Source organism: Serinus canaria, chromosome 28 (assembly GCF_022539315.1).
Source record: "Serinus canaria isolate serCan28SL12 chromosome 28, serCan2020, whole genome shotgun sequence".
Classification (NCBI taxonomy): domain Eukaryota; kingdom Metazoa; phylum Chordata; class Aves; order Passeriformes; family Fringillidae; genus Serinus; species Serinus canaria.
The window spans coordinates 2,357,699-2,382,296 of NC_066341.1; the positions used below are offsets into that span (position 1 = coordinate 2,357,699).

The 24,598-nt window shown below is 57.3% G+C and overlaps 4 protein-coding genes across 6 annotated transcripts; all 4 read right to left on the bottom strand.

The window, feature by feature from the left end:
- Positions 1 to 2,013: 2,013 nt before the first annotated feature.
- Positions 2,014 to 6,547, bottom strand: CDC34 (cell division cycle 34, ubiqiutin conjugating enzyme). Its single transcript, XM_030233227.2, has 5 exons — positions 6,291 to 6,547; positions 4,051 to 4,137; positions 3,462 to 3,559; positions 3,033 to 3,167; positions 2,014 to 2,917 (listed from the first exon to the last, which is right to left on the bottom strand). Exons 1-5 carry the CDS (start codon positions 6,465 to 6,467, stop codon positions 2,707 to 2,709), a joined length of 708 nt encoding a protein of 235 aa, XP_030089087.2. The 5' UTR covers positions 6,468 to 6,547; the 3' UTR covers positions 2,014 to 2,706.
- Positions 6,548 to 7,461: 914 nt separating this feature from the next.
- Positions 7,462 to 8,575, bottom strand: TPGS1 (tubulin polyglutamylase complex subunit 1). Its single transcript, XM_050986163.1, is given in 3 exon segments — positions 7,462 to 7,970; positions 7,972 to 8,137; positions 8,215 to 8,575. Coding segments are annotated over 3 exon segments (855 nt in total). The 5' UTR covers positions 8,541 to 8,575; the 3' UTR covers positions 7,462 to 7,607.
- A 361-nt stretch (positions 8,576 to 8,936) lies between these two features.
- MADCAM1 (mucosal vascular addressin cell adhesion molecule 1) lies at positions 8,937 to 11,892 on the bottom strand. Of its 2 annotated transcripts, none has more exons than XM_009096894.3 (5): positions 11,468 to 11,892; positions 10,986 to 11,252; positions 10,542 to 10,862; positions 9,757 to 10,314; positions 8,937 to 9,403 (listed from the first exon to the last, which is right to left on the bottom strand). In XM_009096894.3, exons 1-5 carry the CDS (start codon positions 11,526 to 11,528, stop codon positions 9,291 to 9,293), a joined length of 1,320 nt encoding a protein of 439 aa, XP_009095142.2. In that variant the 5' UTR covers positions 11,529 to 11,892; the 3' UTR covers positions 8,937 to 9,290. The 2 variants fall into 2 exon arrangements, with proteins under 2 accessions (XP_009095142.2, XP_050842119.1); XM_050986162.1 differs by having other exon boundaries at positions 10,986 to 11,092; positions 11,468 to 11,891.
- Positions 11,893 to 14,193: 2,301 nt separating this feature from the next.
- Positions 14,194 to 24,441, bottom strand: LOC103821941 (hippocampus abundant transcript 1 protein-like). 2 transcript variants are annotated; one of them, XM_030232549.2, is made up of 12 exons: positions 24,142 to 24,441; positions 23,195 to 23,290; positions 22,643 to 22,705; positions 21,614 to 21,741; positions 21,094 to 21,208; positions 20,415 to 20,633; positions 20,053 to 20,166; positions 19,523 to 19,594; positions 19,169 to 19,281; positions 18,964 to 19,061; positions 17,841 to 18,007; positions 14,194 to 17,723 (listed from the first exon to the last, which is right to left on the bottom strand). In XM_030232549.2, the coding sequence occupies exons 1-12, from the start codon at positions 24,223 to 24,225 to the stop codon at positions 17,514 to 17,516; spliced, it is 1,479 nt and encodes a 492-aa protein (XP_030088409.1). In that variant the 5' UTR covers positions 24,226 to 24,441; the 3' UTR covers positions 14,194 to 17,513. The 2 variants fall into 2 exon arrangements, with proteins under 2 accessions (XP_030088409.1, XP_050842118.1); XM_050986161.1 differs by lacking the exon at positions 24,142 to 24,441 and having other exon boundaries at positions 21,614 to 21,682; positions 23,195 to 23,280.
- Positions 24,442 to 24,598: the final 157 nt, after the last annotated feature.

Here is a 24,598-nt window from a genome sequence, read left to right on the forward strand (position 1 = left end):
GCCCATTCGTCCCGGCGCGGCCAATCAGAGAGGAGATCACACCGAGCGCTTTCTCCTCTCTCCTGGCCCCGCGGGCAGAGCCGGTTCGGGCCGGTCCCGCCCGGTCACGCCCACCGGCCGGGACAGCCAATGGGAACGCGCGTTGGGGGCGGAGCTGAGGGTCCCGGGGGTGCCCCCGGTGCAGCCGCTGTCCCGGGCGGGTCCGAGACCGCGGAGGGATGGGGGGGAAGCGTGCGGGTCTGCACGTGTCCGTGCCTGCCGAGCCGGGGCACGCACGCACCGGGGGGAGCACCGGGACCCGCCCGCCCGCCAGGCCATGTGGCTCTGCGGGGCGCAGCTTGGGCAGAGTCACGGGGGAGCCAGCGGGGGCTCGGGCAGGCGGGTCCCCGGGCAGGTACCGGAGGCACGCAGAGGTTCCCGGAGGCTCCCGGGGGCACACGGGGTGAGGCAGGGCCGCCTGCGGGTCCCCCGCACAGCGGGATGCGTGGGAAGGGAACCGGGCAGCGCTTCCTCAGCGCGGGGAGTCCGGCACAGACAATGGCTTCTGCGGACACCGCGGGGCCGCTGCCAGCACAGAGCAGCCGGAGCTGGCCCTGTCCCACAGCCCCGCTGCCGGTGCTCAGGGCTGCCCCGAGCTGCAGGGAACCGTGCAGTCCGTGGGGCCAGCTGCAGCTGCTTGATAACCCCGAGGAGCTGGGCAGGCAATAACCAACAAGGCAGCTGGGCAAAGAGACTTCTGCAGGACGCCAGATTTGTCTCCAACTCTTCTCCATCCCCCGAGCGAACTCTTGTCTGAGTCAGCCATGGAGCACTCACGGCTGGGGGTACTGGGCAGGGGGGCAGGAAGAGCCAAAACAATGGGGCCATAGGCGCCAGTCCCCACCAGGCTCTCCGCAGGGATCTGCCAGCTCCCCCGGAGCATTTCTTCCCCCTGTCCCGCCCACCCTCATCCACTGCCCATGCTGCCCCTGCACTGGGGGGATTTGTAAATAGGGCTCGTGTGGTGAAGAAATTCGGGGGTATGGTACCCACGGCACCCATGATCTGGGTACCCTCCAGCATCCAGCACTGGGGAGGGAACTGGCCACAAAGAGCCGGCAAAGGGCACATGGGCACGGCCATGCAGATTCGGGGTGCCCAGGGCAGCCCCCCAGGAAAGGAAGGAGAGGCTGGCTGCGAACAAACAGCCGGGGCTGCTGCTCCGTGCCGGCCGGGGCGGGTGACCTTGGAAGCAGTTTGCCAGGCCTGAATAAAGCGACAATAATCCTATTCACCTTTTAGCCTCATTTCCTAAGGCAATAAAGCACATGCCCTCGCCGCGTGCAGTCGCAGGTGTCACTCAAGCCCTGATCCCATTTGCACGACTGCAGCCGAGGGAAGTTTTGCTCATTACCCCTCTGACGAGCTTTGTGCAGCAGGGGCAGGAGCCCCAGGCAGGCTCTTTGCCAGGGCCTGTCCCTGCCCTGGCTCCGAGGCCGCTCACCCGATCCCAGCCGGGCGAGGCACCGGCGGCGCCCCGGGCTGGGAGCTCAGCACAGTCTGGGGAGCTCCCCGCAGCCTCCTGAGCTCGCATGTCCCAGCCAGTTCCAGTCTGTGGGCTCAGGTCACACCCAAATGGGATCAGAGCAGCCCTGGGCACCCGTGGGGTGCCTGTCAGCTACCACTGAGCACAGCCGGGCACTGCCCAGGCAGGTCTGCTGCCTGCAGAGCAGGGAGAAGGCAAACACCTTCTGGAGGGCTTGGCCCAGGCAGAGACTGAGTGCTGGCTGCAGCTCCAGGGCAGAGGCACTGAATGTTACCCAGGAAAGGCAGAGATGCTCTCCAGACCAGAGGCAACCCTGCCCAGACCCTCCTGCCCACTCTGAAAGGTGGAAAGAGGGTTACTGTGAGACCTACAGCTGCCCTGCAGCCCTGAGAGAGCAGCCAGCCCATCCACCCACTGCTCCATGCCAGTCCATGTCTGAAACAAATCCCTTGTAGCCTGGGCAGAACCTCACTCGTGCATCACAACACTTCCCTGGAAGAACTTTATTAAATAGTGTCCAAAAAAAAAAAAAAAAAAAACCAGAAGCAGAAATACTCAGCATGATCCCATCCCTCCCAGCAAGTTAAAAACCACAAACAAATCATCCCCACATGCCCAGTGCTCGTGGCTGCTGGGCAAGTCCTCCCTGGTGCCCTTCTCCCTGTGAACACAGCTCCAGCATCATGAGCAGGGAAGGCAAAAGGCTCCTGTGGGCACAGCCCAGATGGCTGCAGGGTGAACCCTAAAAGGTGTTGAAAGCCTAGACAGCACTCACATGCTGCCCCCCCCACCAAAGCAACCACACACCACCCCCACAAGCACCCCAAATTGCTCCTACCCTGTGGCGCTGAAGAGAATCTGAACAGACCCAAATGAGGGGCAGCCAACACCAGGCCTGGTTGTCACTCCTTGCCAGGCAGCTCAGCACCTCAGTTTCTGTGGCTTTGTGAACACCCCAACACAGCTTCCCCCTCTCCACCCGCCCCCTGGAAGTTTATAAAATAGGGGGTTTATCTTTTCCTACAAAGACAGTGATGGGATTTCCTTTGTAACAGCAGAACAGTCTCCCTGCGAGGTAGAGAGTTAATTTCAGGGCTGACAGATCCTAAATTCAAACCAGTTTGTTCTTGTTGAGGTAAAATTCAGTAGTTTATAGTAAGTGTTGCAATGCCAGAGGGCCATCAAGATTCCTCATTGCCGGAGTCATCCTCATCACCATAACAGCTCTCTGCTTCCTCCTCCATCTCATCATCCTCGTAATAGTCATCATAAAAGAGGTCTGAGCCCTCATCTGGGGCTGGAGTTTTGGTCTTCACACAGTACTCAGCCAGCGTGGTGGGGACCTTCACTCCATCCCGCTCAGCATCCGCCTTGGTGCCCAGCACCTGCTTCCTGGAGGGTGAGAAGTGGGAGGTGAGAACAGAGCTCTGCACCACAGCCCTCCAGAGCCCGTGTCCCACAGGCTCCCAGCACAGCCAGCACAGCCAGGGCTGGGCTCAGCACACACCTGATGATGTCTGTGTACTCCCGGTCCTTCCCTTTGCTCTCCTTCCACTTGCGGTACATCACCGAGGCGTCCACGTTGGCTGGGGAAAACGTGTTGGGCTCATTCAGCAGTGAGATCACACTCAGCAGAATGGTTCTGGTGTGGATAAACATGAGCAGTCAGAGCTGAGGCAGCTCAGCAGTGCCAGCAGCCCTGTTCTGTCCATGGGAAAGCCTTGTGCTGTCCACAGCAAGAGAGGTCCCAGTAAAGGGGAGAAGGCCAGGCAGGGGACAGCACCACATGGGCTGCTGGGCTTATACACAAACTCTGGCTGGTCTTCAGCCAGTCCAACAGCCTGAGAGCCTTCACCAGCCCCCTGGCACCTCCTGTAGGCTTTGGGAGCAGGAGGCTGTCCCCACCCTCCCACCTTGCCATTCCCCCAGCCCTCACCGCACGTTCTGGGTGGGGTTCCAGCGCTCCGAGGGCAGCTCCCCGCTCTGCGGGTCATCCACAGGTGGGTGCAGGATGGAGATGCAGACATCACCTGTCTGAAAGCACAAGAGAAACAGGATCCTCAGGAGCTGCTGCCCCAGGATCTCCTCACTCGCTCTTCCCTTCAGCTGAAGCCAGGTGAGGTGACCCAAGCTGTCCCTTTGGTCCCATAGGAGGGACACAAAAGTGGACAAGCAACCCATGACTGCCAGCACTGTACAGGTCAGGCTGCCAATGCTGCCCAATGCCCAGCAGGCTGTGCCCCTAGCGTGGGCCCCAGGGCCAGGCACATTGCTCACCCTGCAGCCACTCTTGGCACAGGCACAATGTCCCTAAGCGTGGGAGCCATCAGGCCTGCAAAGCCTGGCTGACCTGGAACCTGCTCTGGGACAGAAAAGGGCTGTCGTGAGCTCATTAGTGATATTCCCTGTGCCAGGCACTGAGTGTCCAGTGCCAAAGGCTGGCATTTGCATCCAGTGCCATCACAACAGAGGCACACGTGTCCACTGATAGTCCAAGAGCCTCCTCGCTGTCCCAGGGGACCTACCTCGTAGATATTGGGGTGCCACATTTTGGTTAGGAACCTGAAGGCAGGAGGAGAGTAGGGATAGTCGATGGGAAAGCGGAGACGAGCCTGCGAGGGAACAATAAGGACATGTGAACACCAGCTTGCGAGAAGGAAGGGACAGAAACCACAGAGCCTCTGACAGCTCTGGGAAAAAGGAACCTCTGCCAAGTCCAGCTGGGCATCTGCTGGGACAGAGCCTCTGCACCAGCCAGCTCTGTGGGCAGGACACAGGGACATGGACGCTGGCCCTGGGGGCACCCTCTCACCACACAGAGTGGGGTGAGCAAAGGGGCTGTGACCAGCAGCAGCTCCTTGCCCCCCATCCTGCCCACACCCCCCTGTCCAGCAGCCCCACTGGTGCTAACCCAGTGCTCCCCAATGCAGAGGGACCAGTGGGAGCTCATGGTGTTGGCACCCAGCACAAACCCCTCAGCAACACACGGAGCCAGGCAGAGAGGCTGGGTCACCCCCAGAGCTGCTGCTGTCAGGCCCAGACCCATGGCTGTGCCCCTGGAGGAAAGGCTGTTTACTCTTCAGAGCTCACAGGAAGGAAGCATCAGGTGTTTGGTGCTGTGATGAAAACACCAAATCTAAAAATAGCCTGTCACTGCTGAGAAGAGACCCAGTCCAAACTGGCCGCAACGCGCAGCTTGGGGGCTAAAAATAAAATCACATGAAGCTCAGGCTGCAGCCCAGGGCTCCAGCAGGGACACTCAGCCACCACGGGCTCCTCCCACAGCTGCCAAACCCACGGGGCTGAGATTGGGCACAGAGGGGCTCCCTGTCCATTTCTGAGTGAAGCCTGAGGGGGCACAGGGACCTACAGCAACATCCCACAGTCCTCACAGCTGCTGCCCCAACCCACCAGCACCAGGAATCCAAGAGGATGGGGGCAGCCTCTCCCTGTGTGGCTGCACAACTTCCCAGGGACTGATTCAGCTTTCAGCTGTTTCCAGGCCCTGGGAGCAAACTTCCAGATCAAGACTCAACACAACAACTCCCTCAACGCTTCTTGCTTCCTCAGTTCATGTAAAAGAAAATCCAGACACTGGATCCACGGCACAGGATGAGGTGTGGGAAGAGGGAAAAGTGCAGTGGGGGCTGTGTTGTGTGTGTGGAGTGCAGGGCAGTGACACTCAGCCCCGTGCTGGGCTCTGGCCAAACAGCTGAACATGGCAGAATAATCCCCTTTGTTGTGTCAGAGGGGATCAGAACAAAACCAGCCGAGGCAAAGCGATGTCAAAGGGGGCTTGGACAGCAACAACCCCACCCTGTGTGTACAAACAGGCTGGGGAGGACTCTGCCCCTCTGCTCTCCTCTTATGCACAGTCTCACCAGCACCCTCAGTGCTGAGTTTGGAAGCTCTCAAGCACACAACAGGAGCATGAGTGGCTGAAAGGGTGAGAGTTCAGAGGGTCTCATGCCAAAATGATACGGGGAAAAATCCCTTCGCTTCAGTGAAGAGATGAAACCTGGCTCTGAAGCGTCAGCTTTGCCAGCCCAGGAAAACAAACACAGCTAACCCTGGGTGACTCACCCTGTGCATCCCCACCCCTGACAGCAACAGGATGAAAACACAAGAGCTCCGTGGAGGAGGGAGGATGAGAAAGAGGAAAAAAACAGCTACCCCAGGTTGCACAATACCTGGGAAGAGCACACACACATCCTGGCGAGGGGGGACTGCGCAGTCAGGCCAACAAACATCTTTTTCCACCCCTAACCCCAAACCAAGCCACGACACTCACTCCCCAAGCCAGCTCCCTGCTCCCACCCTGGGCTGTCTCTGCACTCGGGGCACTTTTGTCTCTTCCCTCCGCTCTGGTGGCGATTTCTCGGATCCCCTCCAGCACAGGGAACCTCAGCGACCTGGAGCCCGCTGTCCTGCACCCTCGGACCGGGGGGTCAGGGCGGTGGTTGAGGCCCCCCATAAGGGGACCCTCGCTAGTTTGGAGCAGCCACCTGCGCACCAGCTCCCTGCCAGGACCACCCCGAAGCCCCAGGGACCCTCAGGTGTCCAGTGAAAGACCCAACTCTCCCTCAACACGCCCCCAAGCCCGGAAGCAGCTCTGTCGCGACCCCCACACCCACCCAGGACACCCACAGCCCCCTCAAAGGCTCTCACCCCTTCCGAAACTCCTTCCCAAAACACGCAGCACATCGCCCGACACCGCCTGCTCGGCCTTCCCCCCCCCACACCCCGAGCCTTCCCAGCTGCTCACCTTGAAGTAGCCGCCCTCGTAGTGGGTGTCCGGGGGGCCGAAGATGGCCACGTCCCAGGTGTACAGGTCCCCTTCGTCCACCAGCCTGACCCGGAACCCCTCCACGGGCTCCTCCTGCAGCCCCTTCAGCTCCAGCAGCAGCGCCTTCTGCGAGCTGGGCACGGGGGGCCGCGCCATGCCGGCCTAGCGGGGCTCTCGGGGGGCTCTCGGCCGCTCCGGGGCGCGGGGGGGCGGCGGGACCGGGGCCACGCGGGGCACGGCGGGGGCTGGAGTCCCGGGAGGGCGTGGCCACCGCGGGCACCGCCCATACGGGTGTCGCTGACCAATCAGAGCGGGGGGCGGGGCAGGCGATGGGCGGGGCGGCTCCGCCGGTCCCCCCGGCCGCACCGGCCCACCGAGCGAGTCCGGCAATCGGCGGGCGCCCCGGGGTTCCCCGGCACATGGAACCCCGGCCAGCCTGCGGGTGCCACACCTGTGTGACAACTCACAGCAGCAGAGGCTGCTCAGCCCAACGATGCCTCCGGCATCCCCGGCTCGCAGCTCCCTTTGTGTCATATCCCGTCAGCTGTGCCTGCGTCAGGAGCCGCCACCCGCAGCCTCACCCAGACCAGCACCGCGTCCTGCCTGCAGGGAGCAGAACATCCGCCCTAACACAACATCCCGAGCCCGCGGGGATCCCCCCACCGGCTCTGCCACAGTCCTGCACCTGCAGCCAACACTAACCCCTGGGCATGGAGTGTGCCTCAGTCTGGGCACTTCTGCGGCTCATTCTGGCACTTCATGCTGCCAGGAGGTAAGAAAGTAGCCACTGAAAAAATAATAAAAAGGCTTTAATGTCTTACAGCAAACCAGGAATTGAACAGTATAAATAATGATCAGACAAGTTTAAATAAATAACCCCCGGCCCAACACGCAGATGGTCCCAGGGGAAGGGGATATGTCTCATCCAGAGCCTGCACTGCACATCCCAAACCACCTTAGCCCTCCCCAGCTGTCCCTGTGCAGCCACAGCCCAGCCCCACACTTTGTTCATTCTGGGTCACTTCACTGCCCAAAGCAGCTCCACGGGTCACAGCCTCCATGTGAGTCCTGGATAACCCCTGAAAGGGATCTCCCAACACAGCTGGGCCACAGGAGCCAGGCAGGGACATGGAGCTGCTGGGCACCATCAGAGCAGGGCAGGGAGTGTGGAAACTGGGAATCTCTTGCTGGGCATACCAGGGCTCTCCAGCCAGCTCCCCGTGCTCACCGTCCAGCTCGGAGAGGAGCCCTGCAGGGCCAGCAGCAGCCGCAGCCAGTGCTGCTCCCCCCCGGGCATCACTCCACAGGCTTCACCTTTGCTATGAACAGCGCCGTGGCTTTCCTCAGGAACTCCTCCCTGCTCATGGAGGAGCCCAGCTTCCTCTCCTGCAGAGCCTGGTCCATGGCCAGTGCCAGCCTGTCGGGGCCCAGCCTGGAGCCCGCCTCCAGGTAGCGGGCAGGCCGCGGGCCTTGCCCAGCGCCCAGCGCGTCCTCCAGCGCCCGCAGCACAGCCTGGCACAGCCGGCTGTCCGCCGAGTCCCCGGCGCCCAGCACGGCGAACAGCGCGTCGGCCTTGGCCGCGAACTCCAGCAGCACGCAGCAGGTGAGGACGCCGTAGCGGAACACGTCGAACGGGACGGCCTCGTGGTCGCGGCAGCGGAACGCGGCGCAGCAGCTCGGCCGCCGCCTCGGCCGGGGCCGCCCCGCGCTGGCAGATGCGCCGCAGCAGCTCGCTGTAGAGCCGCCCGTCCACGCCCGCCGCCCGCCGCCGCCCGCCGCACCCCAGCACCTCGTAGGCCGCGCCGGCGTTGCTGTCGAAGGCCGTCCTGTCGCGACAGGGCACAGACACAGAGAGGCGGCCTCGCCCCCCGTCCCCGCCGCCCCCCGCCGCCGCTCGCCGCACCTGTGCGAGTGATGAGCCAGGCACACGTACCACAGCGCCCGGGCCAGGCGCTGCGGCGGCCCCGGGGGCTCCGCCGCCGCCTCCGCCAGCACCAGCCGCTCGAAGTACTCGGCAAGGAAAGACACGGGCTCGGCGGGCCGTGCCTCCAGCACCTTGAGCAGCGCCTCCCGCACCATGGCCGTGACGCCGGCTCGCAGCAGGAACTCCGCCGCGCTGCCCTCCGCCGGCCCGCCGCCCCCCGGCGCTGCCCGCCCCGGCTCTGGCAGCCCGCTGCCCCCCGCCGGTACAGGGGCGGCGGCCGCCCGCCGCTTCTCGTACGCCGCCATCTTGGACCGCACTTCCGCCCGGGCCGGAAGTTTTTGTGCCGCCATCTTGCACGCTGGCAGCCAATCGGTGCGCAGGAAGGCTGTGCGCGAACGCCGCCATCTTGGACCGCACTTCCGCCCGGGCCGGAAGTTTTTGTGCCGCCATCTTGCACGCTGGCAGCCAATCGGTGCGCAGGAAGGCTGTGCGCGAACGCCGCCATTGGGCGAGGCCGCGGCCGCCATCTTGAGTGTGGCCAAAGGAGCTGCGTCATCAATGCAGCTGGCGCCGCGCCCGCCATGTTTACTGCGGGCAAGCGCCCCGCCCTTGGCAACCGGGCGGGCGCCGCCGGTGCCCTGGGGCCGGTGAGGGGCCGCGGGACCGGGGCCGCCCGGGCCCAAAGGACACTTTGTTGAGGGTTCGAACGGAGAACAGCTCTTTATTGGAGCACCGGTCCCACCCGTGCATCGAGCCCACGCTTCCCCGGGGCCTTCTGTTGTGACAGACAAGCGGCCTTCGTGCTCCCGCCCGTCCGCTGGTGCCGGGAGCCCCAGGCACCGGACCCAGCCCGGTGATCGGTGCCAGCCCGCGGGGATCCAGTCTCAGTCCTGTGTCGCCTGTGCTCATTGCCTTTCCAGGCTTTGCCTCCCGCGGCAGCTGCTCCCCTCCTGCTCCTTCTTGCTGGCCAGGGGCCAGCGACAGCCGGGGGACAGCAGGGACACGGCTGGAGGGCCGGGGCCACCAGCCGGCAGCTCCCACTCCCAGGACAGCTGCTACCGAGATCTGAACCGTTTCCACAGGCGTCGAGACACGGCAGCGGTCGCGATGAGCCCCAAGAGCGATCCCGCTGTGCCCATGGCGATGGCAGGGCTGGAGCTGAGGGAATCTGCAAACACACGGAGCTGTTCTTGCATGGAAATGCCGAGGGGTGAGCGAGTCACAGAATTCACAGAATAATTCACAGAATTCACAGAATCACTGGGTTGGAAGAGACCTTCAAGATCATCGAGTCCAACCCATGCCCCAACAGCTCAACTAAACAATGGCACTCCAAGCCCCAAAACAGAGAAAGTGCAGCACAAGGTGTAGGGCTTTCTGGTAACTGCGAATTCCTGAGGTCCAGGAAGGTCTGGGGAAGCTTCCTGGACATCCCCCCCAGCACCAACTGTGGCACGGACACGAGAGGGTGCAGCCCACCCAAGCGATGAGGGCAGGGGTCCGCAGATCAACACTACTCACCATCCACCACCAGCACCTCCAGGCTGGCCACCTGGGCGCGGTGGCCGAGCAGGACGCACTGGTAGTGGCCCTGGTGCCAGGGCTCGGCGCTGTCCAGCCGCAGGGCAGAGCTGCTGCCCGCAGACTCCTCCCGGTACTGCCAGAGGGCAGCGGGGGTCCGGAGCCAGCCCACCGTGGCGTTCCCGGTGCACCGAGCATGGCACTCGATGCGCAGAGCCCTGCCCCGCATCCCGGTGGCAGGCAGCGACCAAATCTGCAGGCTGCAGGTGGGCATTGTCCCCAGAGGTGGCCCTGTCGCCGCCATGCCAAAGCCAGGGAAGGTGCTGGTGGCCCCACCTGCCGTGTGGGTGCTCGCCATGGGGTCCTGGGGCACAGAGGGCTCTGTGGAGGAGGGCTTGGTGACAGCAGCCAGATCCAGAGTGGTGCCAGCGTTGGGGCCCCGTGCTGTGCTGGGGTCACCTGTAGGGACACCTGGCCCTGGAGGGAGTGCTGTGCTGGCCACAGGCCTGGCTGTGCTGGGGCTCCCCGTGGAGGTGACCATGGCTGCTGTCATCACATCTGCAAACACACAGCAGCCTTGGTCACAGGGGAGCTCGCTGCAGCCCCAAGCTCCTCCAGCCCTGGGCACAGCGAGCAGAGCAAAGGGGCACTGCCAGGAGGGGTGGTGCAGCAGTGGGGGCTGCTGCTGCTGCTTGGCAGAGCTAGGAGGAGCACAGGGCAGTGGGGTTAGCTCCAGGGGTTGGGGTACATGCAGGCTGGGGTCCCCAGCCCCTCCTGGCACTCACCCTCAGCACTTGCCACCAGAGATGCCACCCTGGTGAAGGTCTCCTGCCCAACGTGCAGCTTCACCTCACACCTGAACTCCACCCCTTCTGCCACCTCTGTCCCCTTCACCGACAGGGTGGAAACGATGTTACACAGCTCCTCCTCATCAGCATCCTCGCAGTCAACATCTGTAAGGTTCTCCACCACCTGGTGTCCCCGGTACCAGGTGAGGGCCAGCCCAGTGGGGGGATACAGGTGCGTGGCCGAGCAGGTCAGGTTGGCAGGGTGTCCTTGCCGCAGGATGTGGGGAACTGCCTCCAGCCTCAGCGTGTCTGGGAGGGCTGGAAAGGAGTCAAAGCAGCACCAGGACTGATTTTTTGGCAGCTCAGGAGGAAAGGGGCTGCCCTGGGGATGCAGGGCTGTGCTGGGAGGAGGCAGTGAGGGATAGGCTGGGGAGTGCTTACCATAGACCTTCAGTGTGACAGTTTTCTGGTAGTGCTGCCCGTGGCATTTGCCCAGGCAGATCTTCATGCCCTCCGTGGCCACTGTGGCGTGCCTGATGTGCAGGATGCTGTGGGTGGAGAAGGAGGAGATGGTCCCCAGGGCGGTGTCCAGCCCCCTCCACTCCACCTTGCCCCCTGCGCAGGCCAAGGAGCAGTTCAGCTCTGTCGAGCCCCCAAAAGGCACCACGGGCTCCCGTGGTGTCACCACCAGCCTGTCAGCGGGGCCACCTGGGCAGGAGGAAAGAGCAGGGTCAGGGGAGGGGACGGTCACCAGCACCCCGCAGCTGCGAGCGCCGGGACAGCAGCGACATGGAGACAGGGTGGCTGTCACAGCTCAGTCACAGGGACCTCCTGGGGCCGCAGGGCGAAGCAGGGAGAGCAGCAGGGCAGGGCAGCACGGTGGCTCGGGGGATTAGGGTGGCTCTTGGCTCCGTGGCACTCACCGCTGCAGCCCCACAGCAAGCAGAGGAGGAGAAGGACAGGAGCCGGCTCCATCACCCACATGGCAGCAGCAGCGCTGGCTTTCCCTTCTTTCCTTCCTTCCTTCCCCCTTTCAGGGAGCGGGTGCTGCTGGCCAGGGCTGTCTCCTTCTGGCCGCCGGCTCCAACTTCAGCCCTTCTTAAGCCCTGTAGGAACCGCCCCCATGAGCACCGGCCCCAGGATCTCCACAACTTCCCGCTCGAGGGGTATTTCCAGAGGGAGATTTCTGATTTTTTTCCAAGTTTGGCTCTTGCACAACACCCAGCCGATGGCCAAGCCGGTAGCCCCCCCAAACCCGGGAAAGTCCCTGTCCTGAAAGGTCCCCGTGTGGCTGCAGGGGCCCCCATCATCTCACCAGGCAGCCCTGCACAGGCACTTAGACCTCGGGATGTGGCTCAGATCCAGCTCTCTCCGTTTTTTGCAGGCTACATCACTCTCCCAGAAGCCCTGGCAAACCAACCTTTCCATGACCCCAAGAGCTGCTGGGGACACACAGCTGTGCAAAGGGCCCTGCCAGCCACTGCCCCAAAAGCAGAGCCAGAGCCTGTGGTCAGCCCTGTTGGTGAGCTGATTATTCCTGTTTATTCCTCAAACAGGGCATTTTCAGGAATGGAATCAGGTGTTCCTGTGAGGCTTGGTCTTGTGGTACAGATGGAGAAAGTGTCACCCCAGACAAGGTGTTAAACACCCTCCATTATCCAACCTCGAGGCCCTCAGCATCTGTCCTGGGTCCCTGCTGGGTCTGGCATCACTCCCTCATTCCTGCCCAGCTCCCCATGGAGGGATGAGTCCTGTTCTGCCCCATCCCACCCTGCCAGGCTGCAGCCAAGGCTGGGGAAGGTCCCCAAGGGCTGAGGGAGGGATGTGCCCATCTCTGCACCCAGTGCTATCACAGGACCTGGACATTTCCCAGCTGGGAACTGCTCTGAGAGGCAGCTCCATGCACTGGGCGTGCCATGCATCATTTTAGAAGGTCATGCCATTAATTCTCTTGAGGGTGCAGAAGGTCTCTGAGCAAGGAAAGTACTCTGTAAACACTTCCCACCAAATGTGCTCACTCAGCTGAAACAGGTGATTAATGATGCTGGGCTTTTTGTTCCTTCCATCCTGTGTTAACAGATTCACTTCCCGGATTTTCCAGTAGCCTCCAGAGCCCTCCTGCCCAACCCTGGGACAAGCCATGGCCAGGGCTGCTCCCACACTGCCAGGCTCTTCCCAGAAATCTGTCTGGGAACCTTGAGGACACACACGTGCTGCCAAGGTTTCACTTGCCTCTCCCACAACCCTGATTGTGGCACTGGTGTGATGAGAAAACCCCTGAATCAGTTCTGAATGAGAGCTGAGCATTTAGGGAACCACCTCATCTTAAAAAGAAGCTTCCCCAGACCTTCCTGGACCTCAAGAAATTAAGTTACCAGAAATTGCAGCACAAGGTGTGGGGCTTTCTCTGTTTTGGGGCTTGGAGGGCCCAGAGCAGCCCCAGCCACACACAGAGGGGGCAACACAGAGGAAAATGGAGTCAAAACCTGATAATCCTCCAGTTCCAAGGGCTCAGCCACAGAGCCAGGGGCAGGTCAGGGGACTGGCCCAGCTCAGAGTGACGTGGCAGAACCCCCAGGGCAGCTCTTACTCACTCTGAGTAGTGGACCCACCACAACCTCTGTTCCACCTCCTGCTTGGTGGAATTCAGACCTTCCCCCCAGCCCAGAGGAGCACAGGAACAGCACAGGGACAGCACCAGGTTGCGTGCACAGGGCAGAAGGAGCAAGCTTATGCAGCAGGAGTGTTTTCCAGCCCACAGGAAGCCTTTGAAGGAGTGAAGGGAATGCTGGTTTTCCAGACTCAGGGGCCTGAACACCTTTCCCGGAGGCAGATTGTGCTTCCTCCCTCAGGGCAGGCACGGGGATTTGTGCCGGGCATAACTTTGTCCAGAGATGTTGCTCAGGAAACAAAACAGCTTAGTCTGGAGACACAAAGCACCAAGGGACAAGTGCTGTCTCCAGCACAGGATACCCTCAGAGCCCCTGGGGTTGGGGTCTAGCCCCAGGCCGTCACCAGAAGGGACAAGGCTTTGCCACTGCCCCAGGAGCCACCGCATCAGTGCAGGATGTTATTGAAGGGTGGTCAACAACATCCTGCACTGCAACACCTGCCCTCTCTTCTCCAGCCACCTCACGTGAGACAAGTTACAGGTTTTCTCTCAATTAAAGATGGAAACAATAAAACAAAAGCTACTTCCAGTCTGGAGGAAATGCATGCAGAAGCAACAGGCTGTGTAATGGCTCATGTTTCCAGGATACCATCCATCAAGCATCAGTTCCCATCCCAGAGCTGGCTTGGATGTGTTTATCTTTTTTTTTTTTTTTTTTGGATTATATTAGTCACTTAGGACCATCCTCAGCCACCACAAAGAGTGTTTAAATGAGTCAGATAAGATCTAAATTAGGCCTGTCTGAAAAATTAAGACAATAGAGTCAGGGCTACTAAAACCAGTCTAGGAGGAGGCGGCAGTGGGGCAGGCAGGAGCCAGGGAGCTGCTTCCCATCCTGGGCTGGGGCAGGGACTGGCAGCCCCAACCCAGCTCTCCCAAACCTACCCCACATCTTCACATAGTTCTCAAGAGGAATTTAAATTCTGGGCAGAAGCTGCCTGGTACCACTGGTGATGGAGAGGAATAAGGACACAGACCTTTGACACAACAGGAAAGCAGCAGTTTAATAAATAATCCATCAGAGGGAGAGATTAGCCAGTTCCAAACACAACTTCAACCAAAATAAATACATTTTATCGTTAGCTTAAAAAAAGAGACACAAACCCACGTGATGGTGAACTGTGAGAGAGCAGAGGTGGGGCCAAGTGCCCACGCTTTAAAGATACCACAGCTGTCAACAGCCTTTGGAGTGCAGAAAAAGAATAAAAACGGAAGTAAAAAGTTACTACTTAGCAAAATTAATGGCAGAAGAGAAAGCAATGGTGTAACTCAGGTTTTTAATGCAACAAGACCAGCTGAAACTCACTTGACCTGCCAGGACTGCCGACAGGCAATTGAGATGATTTTTGCCTTGTGTTTGGGCATTGCTGTTACCATCCCAGATTTTTAAGTCCCTGCAGACAAATCCTGGGAATCCCAACGTTAAACAGCCAGGCTCAGGCACTGCACAGCAGATCAAGCAGATTTTAAGAAAAGACTCCTTTTTAAAAAGTTGCGTTTTCATATAAAGTAACAAGAATTGGCAAAAACTAGCTGAATGCTCCACAAGCCTTTCCAGCCTCCACGTGGGATGCTGCAGAAGCACCAGCCCTTCAGAACAAGCTGTTCTTCATCTGGCTCTGGTAACTTCAGCTCCAGCATTACCTGGCCCAGCTCTGCTCTGTCAGGTCAAGGCAGAGCAGTGCAGGGCTCGCAGCCCTGCGCCAAGGGAAGGGGAGGCACCGGGCCAAGGCCCCACCAAACCAGGTGAGAGGAACCCCAAAAGGGTAGGAAGGGGTCCCTGCCTGCTCCCTGCACCTCAAAGAACCCCTGCTGCCAGCTCTGCACACCAGCACAAGCCACCTTTCTGCTGGTGATGGCACCTGTAGAGATCCTGCTGCTGCCTGGTGCTGTGCCCCCCTCCATCCACCCGCTGCCATATCCCCACCCCAGACGCCCAGTGCTGCAACCCCACTGGTGCCCAGTGCCATCACTGGTGGCAGCACAGCTGGTCACCAACCAGGCCACAGCCCCTGACCTGGCAGGCACCTGCTGGCAGCACCTGGCCCCGAGTTTGGGGGCTGACAAAGGGACCAAAACACTCCAGGCCCACAATGCACATGTCAGCATCACCAGAAGCTCAGGGGTCACATTGTGAGGGACATGACCTGGAAGGGAAGATTCTGGACAGTTCTGGGGGCTGAGGGAAAGGAGAGGTTGAGAGGCCACAGGCAGCAGCAGTGGTGAGAGGGAATGGGACCAGAAACACATTGGTTTCAATAAACTATGCAATAAGGGAGAGGACTTTTAAAAATATATCTCTCTATACTTTATATCATATAAATTATGCTCATCTTTTTGTAACGTGTCGCTGTATTGTACCCGTGAAGCTCTGAGGTAACAATTCTATATTTTACTTCATCTGTGTGTGAGGGAAAATCCTAGTTCAGCTCACTTTAACCCATATAAATCAACAGATTGCCAGGACTTGGGAAAAGTCCCGTCTAAAAAAGGCATTTTTGTGAGGAACAGAGGTGGGGGAACTGCTGCCTGGAAGTGCAAGTGACAGGATTTCCTTCAGGATAAAAGCTTACCATGCACACACAGTACTGACCATCCCACTAATGTTTGGGAATTGGGAGTGTCACCATAAGGAGCTTGAGGGAAGGGAAAAATGGGGTCATGGCAGGTCAAGGAAGCTTCTGCTGGCTCTGCTCCCCAGACCTGCAGCCAGACCCATCTCAGCATCCCTCTGTGTCCCAGCTGCTCCTAGTTCTGAGCACAGGAGCTGCCACCAGGCCAGGTCAATGCAGAACAAACTGCCAAATCTTTCATTTAAATACCCACCTCTGATAAACAAATGGCATTTGCAGTCGCTGCTGTGTGTCTGCAAAGGTCCAGATGTCCAGGGCCAGCACTGCCTCCCTTTTGGCTGCTCTCCCCTGGGTAACCTTCCCCAAACCCACAGAGAGGGGACCCCAGGCAGAGAACAGCCAAGGCAAGACTGGTTTGGCTGCTGCACCCTCAATTCCTTTAACAAAGGATTCCTGAAGTGTCCTTGGTTTGGTCCTTACTTCCCAGAACTGCTCAATGCCACCACTTCTTATTTACTCAAATCAGAACAATTGTTTCCTGCCCTCTGCCACATTTCTATAAACAACCACACATTCCCTGTTTGCCTCAGCTCCTTTCACCACGCTCCAAGCACCTCCTGCTCTTTCTGAGCACAGCTGAGCCTGCAGCAGAGGTTGCAGTTCCACTGTTCCATAAACAAAGCCTCCACAGCAGGCTCAGAAATGCCACATGGAATCCAAACCCCTAAGTCCAAATCAACACAGCCTTCACCATCAGGATCTATTGGGTTGAGAACAAACCAGCTCTGGACACTCTTTGGCTTTAGCATCAGATGGTAGGAGCCCAGGGGCAAACCAGCATGCTTTATACAATGCTCAAGGTAAACAGTCATTTCTCTGACCTTTCTCCCAGGAAACCACTCATCTCCAAAGTGCTCAGCACAGCCAAGCTGTTTCTCCAACCTGCCAGAGAATTGTATCTCCTAAACAACCCTCACAGCTCCAGGAAAAGATTTCTGAAAAAAATTCTTCTACCTACCGCCCGTGGAGGCAACAGGCAAATGTCACCTCAGAGTGACAAGAAAAAAGAAAACCAAACAGAGCCACAGCCATTGTGGCCATCCAAGTGTTTGTAATTCATGGAGTTGCCCTTCTCTCACCTGCCCATTCTTCCCTTCTGTCAGCTGCAACTTCTTCATTTTCATCCTCTTCATCAGAACATGAAGTCAGTAGATTTAGATTTTTTTGGTCTAAGTCTCACTTGGGGCAGAATGGGGCCCTCCAGCAGAGAGGAAGCTGAGAGCTGCACTCCCTGTGCTTCACACACACCCTGTCCCCTCAAGGTGCCACCACAGCCTGCAGGGCTGCCAGGGGCAGCAGCAGGAACAGCTCTGGCAGGGATGGGCCATGGAGCAAATGCCATATTTGATTCCAGCTCCCACCAAGCACAGCCCAGGCAGAAGGTTTGGCAGGGCACACAGGGGTCACGCACAAGGGCAGGTTTGCTTTCCAGAACTATCCCTCCAGTGGAGCAGTTCCCTATCTCCCCTTTCCATCAGCACCAGGTGATACAATTCCATTTTTGCACCAGCTGGGTGTATTTGGCTCGAAGGGAAACCTCATCCCTCCTCAGTAGCTGTTAGTGGCACAGTCTGTTACCTTGGATCCCTCTCTCCCCTTCCCTGAACTCCTGCTGAGTCCGTCCTTGATGTGGAGTGGAGCCCGAGGCAGGTGCCCTGTCCCACCTCACACACTGCTGTCCTCCAGCAGGGGCTCCTTGCCATCTGACCCCCCAGCTGGTGGGCTGTGGGGGTGGGCCTGAGCCCCTGCACTGTGCTTCTTGTGGCTGCCTGACCTCAGAGCCAGGTTGTGTTCTGGAATGAACAGGGCCACCAGCAGCGACAGCAGCACGGAGCACGCCCCGAACAGGAAGGGTGGCCCAGGGATGATGCTGCTCTGGAGACAGAGAGAGAGAGACAGGAATGATTCAAGCATGAGGGCGAGCACAGCTCTCAGCCCAGCCCACAGCCCAGCCCTCAGCCCAGAAAACAAAGTGAGAAGCTGAGCAGGTACCTCATCCGTAGGGTTGGCCATGTTGGGTTTGGAGGCCTTGCCCAAAGTTTCCACCTCAGCCATTTCGTTCAGCTCCACGTGGAAGAGATAGAAGACAAAACCATAGAGTGCTGGCCCCAGGCCGTTACACAGACCCCGAATTCCAGTGATCATCCCCTGCACCACACCTGGGGACAGAGGGAAGAAGTTGGGAAATGCCTCCAGCTTTCCAAAAAAACTTGTTTTATTTGAGGATACAAATTTAGAGATATTTAGAGACAGGATCAAGCACTTGGATCTGGGCTGATGTGCAGGGGGAGGGGTTTGCAGATGAGCAGCTCCACTCAGTGCCAGGTTCTAGAAAAATCAGTAATGCTGGGCTTGCTGCTTTGCAGACTGAAATAAGCATGAGCACATCAAGCAACAATTTCCAATTAACTAGAATTTAATTGAGGATTCAGAGATGTACTGTGAGGCAGGCAAAATGCAGCAGCCTCCTCTGCCTCAGAGGGACAACACCAAACACCCACTTGCATCACTTGGGAGTTCCCCAGTAAAGCACCAGCCGTGGTTAAAGATAAGAGTGTGAATGCTGCTGTGAGCACAGTGACACTTCACAGCTGGCACAGATGTTCCTGCCCACCCCTCCACCACCATGCCCTTGTGCCAACTCAGCACTTGCTGGGATGAACCCCCCCATCAGATGTGTGTCACTGTCATATTTTCCAAAAAATCTCTTTGCCCAGGATTGTCTACTGGGAAGCTGAGAAGCCTCAGAGAAAATGAAAAAGAATAATTATCTGATTTGCTTCTCCTGTGTTTTACTGCTTTGGAATATGGTTTGGACATTGTTTACCAACTGGTGATTGTTTCATTGTGTTTCTGTGAATTGTTTTGACTTAATGACCAATCATGGTCAGGTTGTGTCTGGACTCTGGAAGGAGTCATGAGTTTTCATTAGTATCTTTTAGCCCTCTGTCGGTATCCTTTCTCTATTCTTTAGTATAGTTTTAGTTTAGTATTCTTAATATATTATAGATCATAAAATAAAAAATTAGCCTTCTAAGAACATGGAGTCATATTCATCATTCCTCCCTTCAACAAGGTCTCAGAAAATACCCCAGATGTGTCCCCAAGCACTCACCCTGCTGGTCAGGGTCTGTGCTCCTCGACACCATGGCACTGATGGCTGGGAAGGTGATGCTGGACATGGCAGCCACAGCTCCTGCTGCCCACATCATCCTGGGGAGGAAGGAAGGAGGCAGCTGTGAGGAACAGCCCTGTGCCCTCACCCTGTGCTGCAGGGTGGGAGCAGCCACAGAGGGACAGAAATGTGGGCAAACCCTCACCAAGGCTGTGATCCAAAGCCATACCAGGCAAGCTGCAGGATCTGGAAGCCCAGGCCCAGGAGGATGGTGTTTTTATTTCCTATTGAGCGCATGAGAATTCCCAACACCACTGTCTGGAAAGAAAACCAGGTGTTTTCAAGGCAGGGGCAAAGAAAGGGGGCAACAATCAGGAGACAAGAGGACAGGAAGCTGAGGGACTTGGATGATCCATATGGGTCCCTCCCAATTTAAGATTTTCTCTGTTTCAAAAGTCTGTGTGGCCAAAGGAGTTCTGACAGCTCAGCAGCCCCGAAATCAGAATTTCTGGACATTCTTACAGCAGACTGCTCAAGCAACATAGAAATTGCTTCTCACCTGAGCCAGTATAGAGAGAATTCCAACTACACCAATAAAGGCTGCTACAGTCTCTGAGGAAAAACCAATGACCTGTGAAAACATCAAAGAGGGACTTTTCAGGCAGATTTGTACCAGGTGACAAGAGCCTCTCCATCAATGTCACTCCTGTTTAGTGAACTTGCTTCTCAGGGACCTGCACATTAACAGCCACTGCCTCTGGGCTGCCATAGGAACCAAACAGAAGATTTTCCTTGGCTGAAAAAAACGGTTTTAAATCACTGAGCTCCCCTTGCAGTGCCTGAAGGGGGCACAGCCAGGATGGCCAGGCAGACACCAGCAAGGAGCCAAGCCAGGCCTTGCCCCAGGCAATGCCTAAAGCAGTCAGCAGGCTAACACATTTTTCAGGAGAGCTGGAACAAATCACTATTTCTTACAATTTCAGCTTTACTGATTTATTGGCCAAGAAAAGCCACCTTGGCAGGTGACACAACTTTGACTGTATTTATAGGGCAGGATTTCCTGCACCCAGAGCTTTGGCAGAGACTGACCTGTCTCAGGTACAGGAAGAAGCTGGAGTACTGGCCGGCCTCAGGAAGGTAGGAGAGAAAGACTGTGATGCAGATGAGCAGCACTGTGGAGTCCTGACCCACCTTCCTCAAGGACTGCAGGAAAAGGGGTGGGGAATGAGAAAAAATATTTTAAAATTTGACTTTAAATCACTGAAAAATCTGCAGATACAAAGACAGCTATACCAAGGGGTTAACAACTTAAAAATCAGGAGGACTAAAGCAAACATTAAGCATTACCAGCACACAGGAAAAGAGCAGTGCTGGATTTTATACCAATTTTCGACAAATTTTCGACAAATTTTCGACAAATCCATTTCCCACACAGCAGCAGGCTGACTCACAGCGAATGGGTCAGCTTGTTCCCAGGAGATTGGGGCTCCCCAGGAGACTGGACGCATCTCTTCAGGCAGTGACTCGGGCACAGCCAGCAGGATGAAGCCAATATCCAACAAAGCAACCCCTGAAGCCAGCACAACCACCAAGGTGTCACCGTAGGCTTGGGAAAGGTACGCGCCGATGGCCGGGCTGGTGACCAGGCTGGCAGCAAACGTGGCTGACACCTGCAAGCAAAAAAATTCTCTACAGCCTTTTCTTCTTAAAGCCCATTTCCTCCTCCCCAGCGACCCAGGGAACTCCTTCTGGCATTTTTGATGGAGAGATAAATAAGAATTCAGAGGGATTCCTGTGCAGAGAGAGGTGACAGATTCTCCTGGTGCACCTGGGCTAAGTTCTAGCAAAGGAGAATCAGGAATGCCTGGATGATGCTGTCAGTAAAGCTGCAGGAAGGGCAGGATCACACCAAGCATCACAGGCTCCCCTTCCCTGGTGTGGAAAAGGGAGGGCCAGGCTGGTTTATACACAGCCAGAGATCAGCCTCCCCCTCAGAGCTAAATCCCAAACAGAAGCACAGGGAGTCTGTATGATCAGTCAATAAATCTCCCACCCTAATTTTATATCTCTCCTACCTGCAAAGCCCCAAATATTTCTTTCAAGAGCCAGGCCAGTGACTCAGCTCCTTACCAGGCCGTACGCCGTGCTGCGCTCATGTTCCTGTGTGATATCAGCAACATAGGCAAAAATCACAGAGAAGGTGACAGCAAACACTCCAGACATGGAAATGACAGCAAAGTACCACCTGCAAGAGCCCAAGGCACAGTTAGGGAGCAGCCACACCAGGTCCACAGCTGCTGAAGCAGAGCCTCTCCCTTGTTTTGCCTCCAGTCCATCCTGTTCCAGTGCACCAGAACAAGAACATGGACTCTTGGTCTGGAGACCCCTGAAGTTTTATCACCTATTTTCCCTAACAGAAATAATGCACTGAGCTGAGGAACAAGCACAGGGGACAGAGCAGCCCTTTATTCCCAACTGAACCCTCCAGAACCAGACAAGTCTGTCCCTAGGCTGAGCATCCTCCTCCATTCTTGAGATGGATGAGACTCTTCCATCTCACCCTGAAAGGAGCAGCTGCAAACCCTCTTCCTTCAGCCTCTTGCTGCTGCCCCTCCTCAGAACCCTGGGGCTGTACTGAGGGTGAACTCACCAGGGGCTGATCTTCATCAGGGGGATTGGTGCACACGTGAAGAAGACGGTGAGAAGGAGGAAGGATTTCCTGCCCCAGACATCAGAGAGAGCACCAATCAGTGGGGCACTTAGGAAAGAGAGCAGACCCTGGGATGGACAGACAGACCAGAGGACAGAGAAACCCCTCAGTGAGAGCTTTCATCAACATCAGGAGGAGACAACCCATTCTGATTGCTCCACACAGCAATGCTGTTACAACAGAGCAGTTTAATAAACTCCCCACATCCTTTTAGGGAGGGGAAAACCAAATCCTCGACCAGCAAGGCCCCACTGAGCCTCCTGCTCCCTGCAGAGCTCTGGGCACCCAGGCAGCCCTGGCACAGCTCCAGCATGGCAACAGCTGCTGCAGTTCTGGGGAAAGCTTGCTCTTGTACGTGGAGACAGGACAGACACAATGAGAAGCCAGGGCCATTAAGCACAAATAAAATTATTCAAGGCCTTGCCATTTCTCCCAAGCCTGAGGAAGGGCAGAGCCTGTCAGTGCTGGGGCTGTTTTCCAAGATCCTCTTGCCAGAGACAGCCAAGAATTGTCTGTGTTGCCTAATTCCCCAGTCAGAACTCAGGAATATTCCCTGTTCACAACTGTTGCCTGCAATTCTGCTCTAGTGCAAGAAGCTCCCCAGTCCTACAGCACATTCCCACCTCCTGCCTGGAGGTCACTGAGGCCACTTGGATTCAGTTTCTATCACCAATAAATTTAGATGTCACTGATTTGTCATTCTGTTATGCTCCAGAGGATGGGCACAGGGCTGATCTCATGCTGGTGAGATTATTTCCAGCTGTTAAAACTCCAGCCCCACACTGACACGCCTGCTCAGTAAAATCAGCTCTCCCATGTCTGTGTCCTCCCTTTTGCATCAGGTTTGTCTGAGTCCCCTCAAAGTGGCCAAATATTGGCTGACACCAGCAAATTATAGAGATAATAATGGCTTGTCCTTCTTGCACCCATGGCAGATTTAAAGGAAATCCTGGAAGAAATATTCCTTACCTTGACTCCATGAATCAAACCATTCATCAGGAATGTGTGCTGAGGAAAAGTCTGATGTAAGACCTGGAAGGAAAACAAACAAAAACCAAATGAAAAAGTCAGAGCTAGCAACTTCTGCAAAATTTCTGTGAGCATCTGCCAGCCAGAGGACTGGAAGGGCACAATCCAGGGAAAAGGTGAAATATTCTGCCAACAATGCCTCTACGTGAGGAGCTCTGCCTGCCTTTTCCAGTATGGGAAACCACTGCCTTTAAATGCCTTTAAGCATAAAAATAAATGCCCTTAACATCTTCCAGGTCTATAAATCACTCCAGCATGCTCAGAGAGCCTTTCCCATCACCTAAACCCCCTCTGGTTTTATTTTATGCCACCACATCCCTTCTCTGCAGGTCCCTTTGTGCCGTCTGCATGTTTGATTTGCATTTTATATTACAGATGTATTTATAATATATCTACATGGGGGATTTTTTGCATAACCAAACTCTCCTTTTCCACAGTTCCCCAGTGCTAAGACCTTAATGCTCAGGAGAGCTGCCATGGAGACACACTCACCGTCAGCATTGGCGTGGTCAGCAGCCCCCAGGCAAAGAACTCCAGGAAAATCACCACCACGGCGTGGTACACGCTGGGCTCCCCGATGCCCTGTCGCTGCAAAACACAGCAAAGCCAAAAACCTCTCAGCAGCCTCGTCCTGCACCTCAGAGAGCTCACACACCTGGGGGGATGTGGTGGTGTTCTCAGGGGTCCCAGGATGAGGGAAGGGATGAGAATCTTGACTCCATGTTTCAGAAGGCCGGTTTATTATTTTATGATATGTGTTATATTCAAATGATAGATTAAAATTATACTAAAAGAATAGAAGAAAGGGTTTCATCAGAAGACTTGAAAGGAATAGAAAGGAATGGAAGGATAATAAAATCTTGTGACTGACCAGAGAGTCTGAGACAGCTGGACTGTGATTGGCCATTAATTAAAAATAACCACATAAGACCAATCAAAGATGCACCTGTTGCATTCCACAGCAGCAGAGAATCATTGTTTATATTTCATTTCTGAGGCCTCTCGGCTTCTCAGGAGAAAAAGTCCTAAGGAAAGGATTTTTCATAAAATATGTCTGTGACAGGGGGATTCTGGACACGAGCAAAGGCAGCGAGAGACGCTGCTCTGAAAGGTTCTTTCTGTTCACAGCCAGCTTAGGGTGCTTAAATCCACCCCCAGCGGGTCGGTGCGGGGCTCCCCGCCCGGTTTTGCCGCCCAGCAACGAGAGTGCGCGGGGAAAGCGGCGCAGAACCGGCAGGTGCAGCGCCCATCCACGGCATCCTCAGCATCCGCCGTTCCACCGCGTCCCGGGCCGGCAGCCGCAGCAGCGGGGCCGCTTTGAGGAGCGCGGCCCACCGGGGCCAGCCCTCACCGGGCACCGGCACCGGCACCGCCCGCGCTCCCGTCAGCGCCGGTGCCGCCATCCCCCCGCCCCCGGCAGCCCCCGGCCCCGCGCTCACGCCGGCCCCGTCCCGGATCACGATCTTCTTGGCCAGCAGGACGCTGCGGTTGAGCCGCTTCTTCTTCTTCTTCTCGCCGGTCATGGCGCCGCCGGGCCGCTGCCGATCACCGGCCGCCGCGGCTGCCCCATCCTCCCCGTGGCGGGCCGGGCCGAACCGGACCGGGCCGCGCTGCGCAGAGGCCGAGCCCGAGCCCGGGCCCGGCACCGGCACCGGACCCGGACCGGCACCGGGCGGGGAGCGCCGGGCCCGGCGCTGAGGGCGGGCGTGGAGAGCGGAGGGCCCGCCCGCTGGCCCCGCCCCCGCACCGGGAACGGGCACTTCCGGCGCGCCGCTCCCTGCGCCCCATTGGCTGCTCCGCCTCTTCCTCATCGGTCGCGCTGGTCTGTGATTGGCTGGGCGGGCTGGGGGGGCGGGCATTTCTCGCTGGCTGGGGCGGGACCGTGACGTCACAGCC

Bases quoted from the DNA above. Each gene is read 5' to 3' on its own strand.
- MADCAM1 (XM_009096894.3), bottom strand. From the start codon at position 11,528: ATGTGGGTGATGGAGCCGGCTCCTGTCCTTCTCCTCCTCTGCTTGCTG. The intron at 11,253-11,467 runs GTGAGTGCCACG...CCTCCTGCCCAG, and splicing joins CTTGCTGTGGGGCTGCAGCG to GTGGCCCCGCTGACAGGCTG. The intron at 10,315-10,541 runs GTGAGTGCCAGG...GTGTGTTTGCAG, and splicing joins TCTGGTGGCAAGTGCTGAGG to ATGTGATGACAGCAGCCATG.
- LOC103821941 (XM_030232549.2), bottom strand. From the start codon at position 24,225: ATGACCGGCGAGAAGAAGAAGAAGAAGCGGCTCAACCGCAGCGTCCTG. The intron at 19,062-19,168 runs GTGAGGGTTTGC...CTTCCTCCCCAG, and splicing joins GGCTTTGGATCACAGCCTTG to GATGATGTGGGCAGCAGGAG. The intron at 18,008-18,963 runs GTGAGTGCTTGG...CTCTGTCCCCAG, and splicing joins CACAGACCCTGACCAGCAGG to GTGTGGTGCAGGGGATGATC.
- CDC34 (XM_030233227.2), bottom strand. From the start codon at position 6,467: ATGGCGCGGCCCCCCGTGCCCAGCTCGCAGAAGGCGCTGCTGCTGGAG. The intron at 4,138-6,290 runs GTGAGCAGCTGG...GTTCCCTCGCAG, and splicing joins ACGAGGGCGGCTACTTCAAG to GCTCGTCTCCGCTTTCCCAT. The intron at 2,918-3,032 runs GTGTGTGCTGAG...CTCACCCTCCAG, and splicing joins GAGTACACAGACATCATCAG to GAAGCAGGTGCTGGGCACCA.